Source organism: Thalassophryne amazonica, chromosome 22, assembly GCF_902500255.1.
Source record: "Thalassophryne amazonica chromosome 22, fThaAma1.1, whole genome shotgun sequence".
Lineage (NCBI taxonomy): Eukaryota > Metazoa > Chordata > Actinopteri > Batrachoidiformes > Batrachoididae > Thalassophryne > Thalassophryne amazonica.
In genome coordinates, this window is record NC_047124.1 from 30,707,783 (window position 1) to 30,713,782 (window position 6,000).

The 6,000-nt window shown below is 40.0% G+C and overlaps 1 protein-coding gene across 1 annotated transcript in view; it reads right to left on the reverse strand.

Moving 5' to 3' along the window:
* LOC117504495 (sodium- and chloride-dependent GABA transporter 1-like) overlaps positions 1-6,000 on the reverse strand; it is a 63,465-nt gene that overhangs the window by 52,497 nt on the left and 4,968 nt on the right. Inside the window, exon 2 of the mRNA XM_034163954.1 lies at positions 2,886-2,986. Coding sequence (XP_034019845.1) covers positions 2,886-2,986 — 101 coding nt within the window. The remainder of the gene's footprint in view (positions 1-2,885; positions 2,987-6,000) is intronic.

Below are 6,000 nucleotides of genomic sequence, written 5' to 3' on the forward strand. Positions count from 1 at the left end.
CTGAGAAAATCCAAGCAGGATGAGCAAAGCAGACATAGAGGAAGGAAAATAAGTTTTTGCTGAGTGAGGTGAGGTAAGCAAAGCCGGAAAAATGCATCGGCACAAAATAACAGCTCATTATTTAGCCATCTGATGTAACAATAAACCTTCTTTGTTCTACAGTAAAAGCTGCTGCTGCCCTCTACTGGTTGGTCAAGGTCACTTAATTAAATATTACAGTTGAAGTTTGTTACAAGCTTTGGTTGTCAAACTTAAGCCCAATTTATGCTACTCTGTATCCGCAACTTCGTAGCCATGCACAACCCTCTGGATCCTTGTGAACCCGTCTCCGTAGCCTGACATGCACCTCCCAAAAATTAGGACGACACATCAAGATGACGTAGACCACCGCACGGCTGTGATTTGTCCGCTAGCTATATCATTTCCGGAATCTCATTTTTCCAGTTTCACAGTCGGCAGCTTTCATGGCCATAGACGACGTCACGAGATCGTAGGCCAGTTGTGACAAAAAATGTCATGCCCCCTACAGTTTTGGTGGCAAGTTGCATTGCAACACCCACCAAGGCGTTCATCCCGATGGAGAACGTAACAAGATTCAAGACTGCGTTGAAGCGATTGTGTGGCTGCGGAGTTACAGAGTAATATAAAGTTTAAAAGGTTCTTTAGGTTCTTCCCGTGGAGATCAATAAAACATATCAAAAATAGGGACAAACTGTTCTCCATATAGCTACATACCACTTTTCCCTCGTTGCATGTGGTAAAGGAATGACACTGATCTCCTGCATGAAAGGATATTTTCCGACCAGTATTCTTCAATCTAGCCTTGGGTCTTTGATGGCAACCACCCAGGAAGACAACTAGTCCATCCCCACCTCTCACAAGGTGAAACATGGGAATTTCCTTGGGCTTTCCCAGTTGTTCCACTCAGAGGCACCTGCATACTGGATCAAAATGTTGCAGCTAATGTTCCTGACAGTTAGCATTTCAAGCCATATTGATGTTGAGCAGAGACAAAGTGGAATTGGATGACAGTATTTACTGAACTTCTTCACTTTAAAACCTCTATTTGAATCCACCAGAGGGCTCCCAGATCTAAGTGGAAAGGGGAAAGAGAGCAAAACACTTCTGCAATGTATAATACGAGCAAAGCTCTTATGGTAGACGAAGGCACAAACCGCTATATTTACAAAATGCTATAAAATTATTCACAGGGTGGCACCTCCCTACCGAGCTGATGTAATTAAACCCTACGTACCGGCCCGAGCTTTAAGTTCGCAGAATGCAAGATTACTTTGTGTCCCTAGGGTAAATAAAAAGTCTGTGGGTCATAGAGCTTTCTCTTATTCTGCACCTGTTCTGTGGAACAGTCAGATTCTGTGGAGACTTTCAAGTCAAGACTCAAGACACACTTGTTTTCTCGTTATTATGGCTAGCATATTGTGTTACTATGCTTTTTATTTTTTTACTCTTTTATTGTGCTTTATAAATCTTTTTAATTGTTCTTTCAAATCTTTTAATTAATTTTATCTTGGTTTTTTTTATTGTTTTGTGTGAAGCGCCATGAGGTGACACTGCTGTGAGCTAGAGCTATATAAATTGAATTGAACTGAAAACCACAAACCGGACAACATTGTCGTAAAAAGCTGTAAAATTCCATAAGCCAATGGTCAACGAAGCCACAAACCAGAAATGACACAAAAAACTCTGCCCATGGTAGACGAAGCCACAAACATGGACAACACTGATGGTAGGTTCTGCAACAACTAGAAGGGCACTTGGTAGAGTGCATACCTCCGCCATGCCACATATCAATATCGAAGGATGTGCATTCACAAAAGGGCAAACTAATACATTATGCTATATTCTAGAGTTTAATCCAGATCATCACCAAATTTTAACCAATTGATCCTGGACATATTTCCCATCATTCCACCAAATTCGGTTCATATGCGTTCCAAACCTTTTGAGTTATCCTGTTAATAGACAAACAGACAGACAAACGCCGGTGAAAACATAACCTCCTTGGTGGAGGTAATTATTCAATTTTAAATTATTGTTTGATGATATATACACAGATTGTGAAGAGTTTTGCTCATTAATGTCAGCGACATCGAACATATAATGTGTGAGATACCAAGTGTTCCAATACCTTTGGAGGCCACTGTATCCTAACCTTATGATGAGTGCAAAATGAATGTGGTATTATTACTGTTTCATTTAAGAACGTTTAATTTGCACTGTTGCTGCACTTTGTGTGAAATCATAGTCATATCATATATTATATCGATATGACAATATTGTAATACGATAATTTGGCCATATTGTACAGCCCTATTATCAACTAGCTGAAAACTTTGAACATCTACATTTTAAAAAAAATGCTTAAAATGGCAGGGGGTTAAAAGGGCTGTAATTAGGGGGGTCTGGGGGTGGAGCCCCCCACCCCCCCACCCCAGAAGCTGAAAGGCAAAAAAGAAAAATGCTTAAAAAGGTGGGTGGTTTTATCCATGCTAATGCCCCCCTGCAGGATTTACTCAAAAAAAAGTCTGAAGGACCTAAATGACATGTTGAGACGCTGAAGAGCTTTGCTCATTCATGTCCGCGACATATACATATTACCATCTGACCACCAGGGGCAGTGTTAAATAGGTGTGACAGAGCCAAGAGAGAAACGTCACCGTAGTATGAGAAAGTGGAAAATTTCAGAAGTGAACCCAATTCTGCCACTGTGCAAGACTTCTGGAAGTACAGAGAGATGTTGCATGATTCCTTAAGTATTGTTAATCCTCACCTGAAACGTTCAAGCAAAAGCGGTTTTTACACCACAAACACAGAGGATGAGTTTGATTTGTGACTTTTGTGACTCTGTTGCTGAAGTAACATACCGAAGTGAAGGAGTTGAATAAGTAGTAGAGCGCCCAAGCAATGATGATGATGTAATAGATGTTCAGCCAGAAGGATAGGACCACTGCAGCCAGACCAACACCTGGAAACGAGAGGCGTGGTCAGAGGAACATCGACCTTCATCAGCATTAAATCTGTATTGTACTGGCAGATCATTAAAATATTACACATGAAATAGTGGTATTGTACCATCTCTACTCACAAGTATATTGGCACAAGATATTAAATAAAAAAGGTGTACAAAAGTAATTCCATTGCATTTGTGTAACTGGTGAATATACTCTGTGTGAGATTGACAACATAAAACCTGTTGATTTTAACAGTTTCAAAAAATGGCAGATGTGATTACTAGAATAATTCTGTAAAAATAAATAAATACCTTTATAGTACAACCTGTAAATGTTACAGTATAAAGCTGTTGTAATTTACCAAAAAAAAAGTTTAAAATTAAATTTTTTGGTTTGCTAAATTATCATTATGCTGATTTTAAATTAATTGTTTCTCTATTCAATGAGATTTTGCTGTGTTGCTTCCATTTTGCTCAGGGCCACCACAGGAAGTTTGGCATGGGATCCACATGTTGATCCGGATCCGGATTCTGGATCAAGATTTCACTTTATATCAGCTTTGAAGAATTATGTCAAAACTACTTCATGGATTCTCACTAAATTTGCAACACAGATAGATATTAGGGCATGGAAGACTCCACTGAATTTTGGAGGCGATACGGATCCAGATCCAGATCCAGATCCAGATTCTGGCTCTGGATTTGTTGGGAGTGATCCGGATCAATATGCAGGTTCTGCAGCAGAAAGATACGACGTCACAATGTAAAACCAAGATCAGGAAGACATTATTTTATTTCAGCTTGTGAATTAAATATCAGATTGCAACGTCGTGATCAGTCATCTTGATTGCATTGTGTTGTGAAATCCGGTGTCGCAGACTAAACGGTCCCCCTGCCTTAACTGTGCATTAGCATCATTAGCGGCCATTCACTGATTATCACCTCGTTTCTGCTTCAAACTGCACTCCAATCATCATCTATGTCCGTGACAGATATCTGAAGCTTTTGTACAACAATCATTTCCACATAAATTCAGCATTATTTCATCATAAAAGATGGAGGAAGCGGTCAGAGCGCCGCAGCTACACAAGCTGCTAACTGATGCATTCACTGTACATCGGTCATTTCAAAGCGTCACTGAGTTTTGCCTCGTTTCTGCTTAAAACTGACTTTAGAAGGAATAACTTTCTTCAGCTCAATGCAGACAAAACAGAAACATTGGTTATTGCCCCTGATGCCCATATTCCAGGTATTCAACAGTACTTGGGTGATCTGGGCCAGTCTGCAAAATCAAGTCTTCGAAACTTGACAAAGAGATGTCTTTAGTACAGCACTGTAAACAGCTGACGAGGAACTGCTTCTTTCAACTAAGAAACATCTCTAAGCTCAGGAAAATGGTGTCACAAAATGATTTAGAGCTTATTATTCATGCTTTTGTGTCAACATGTTTAGACTATTGTAACAGTTTGTTTTCATGTCTAAACAAGAAGGAGTTGCGTCGACTGCAGTTGGTCCAGAACTCTGCAGCAAGAATTCTGACACAAGCCAACAGGAGGACTCACATTTCCCCAATTTTAAAGGAGCTTCATTGGCTGCCAGTGTCCTACAGGATCAATTTTAAAATTTTGGTTTTAACCTTTAGAGCTCTACATAGTCAGGTGCCTTCCTATATCTGTGACCTCATCCAGCCTCTGGTTGAGGTCTGTGGATCAAAATTTGTTGATGGTTCCATGCACCCGTTTTTCAACCAGAGGAGAGCGATCCTTCCAGGCTGTTGCTCCCAGGCTTTGGAATGGTCTCCCGCTCTCTCTGCGCTCACTGGACTCTTGACACTTTTAAAAGCCAACTTAAGACCTTCTTCTTTACACAAGCTTTTGCTTAGGTTTTGGGCTGCTATGCTATGTTTTTAAATGTCTTGGCCACTGTGTGGTATATTGTGTGGTGTATTGTGTGGTGTATTGTGTGGTGTATTGTGTGGTATATTGTGTGGTGTATTGTGTGGTGTATTGTGTGGTGTATTGTGTGGTGTATTGTGTGGTATATTGTGTGGTGTATTGTGTGGTGTATTGTGTGGTGTATTGTGTGGTGTATTGTGTGGTATATTGTGTGGTGTATTGTGTGGTGTATTGTGTGGTATATTGTGTGGTGTATTGTGTGGTATATTGTGTGGTGTATTGTGTGGTGTATTGTGTGGTATATTGTGTGGTGTATTGTGTGGTATATTGTGTGGTGTATTGTGTGGTGTATTGTGTGGTGTATTGTGTGGTGTATTGTGTGGTATATTGTGTGGTGTATTGTGTGGTGTATTGTGTGGTATATTGTGTGGTGTATTGTGTGGTGTATTGTGTGGTGTATTGTGTGGTGTATTGTGTGGTGTATTGTGTGGTGTATTGTGTGGTATATTGTGTGGTGTATTGTGTGGTGTATTGTGTGGTGTATTGTGTGGTGTATTGTGTGGTATATTGTGTGGTGTATTGTGTGGTGTATTGTGTGGTATATTGTGTGGTGTATTGTGTGGTGTATTGTGTGGTGTATTGTGTGGTGTATTGTGTGGTATATTGTGTGGTATTGTGTGGTGTATTGTGTGGTGTATTGTGTGGTATATTGTGTGGTGTATTGTGTGGTGTATTGTGTGGTGTATTGTGTGGTATATTGTGTGGTGTATTGTGTGGTATATTGTGTGGTGTATTGTGTGGTATATTGTGTGGTGTATTGTGTGGTGTATTGTGTGGTATATTGTGTGGTGTATTGTGTGGTGTATTGTGTGGTGTATTGTGTGGTATATTGTGTGGTGTATTGTGTGGTGTATTGTGTGGTGTATTGTGTGGTGTATTGTGTGGTATATTGTGTGGTGTATTGTGTGGTGTATGTGTGGTATGTGTGTATTGTGTGGTGTATTGTGTGGTATATTGTCTGGTGTATTGTGTGGTGTATTGTGTGTATATTGTGTGGTGTATTGTGTGGTATATTGTGTGATATATTGTGTGGTGTATTGTGTGGTATATTGTGTGGTGTATTGTGTGGTGTAT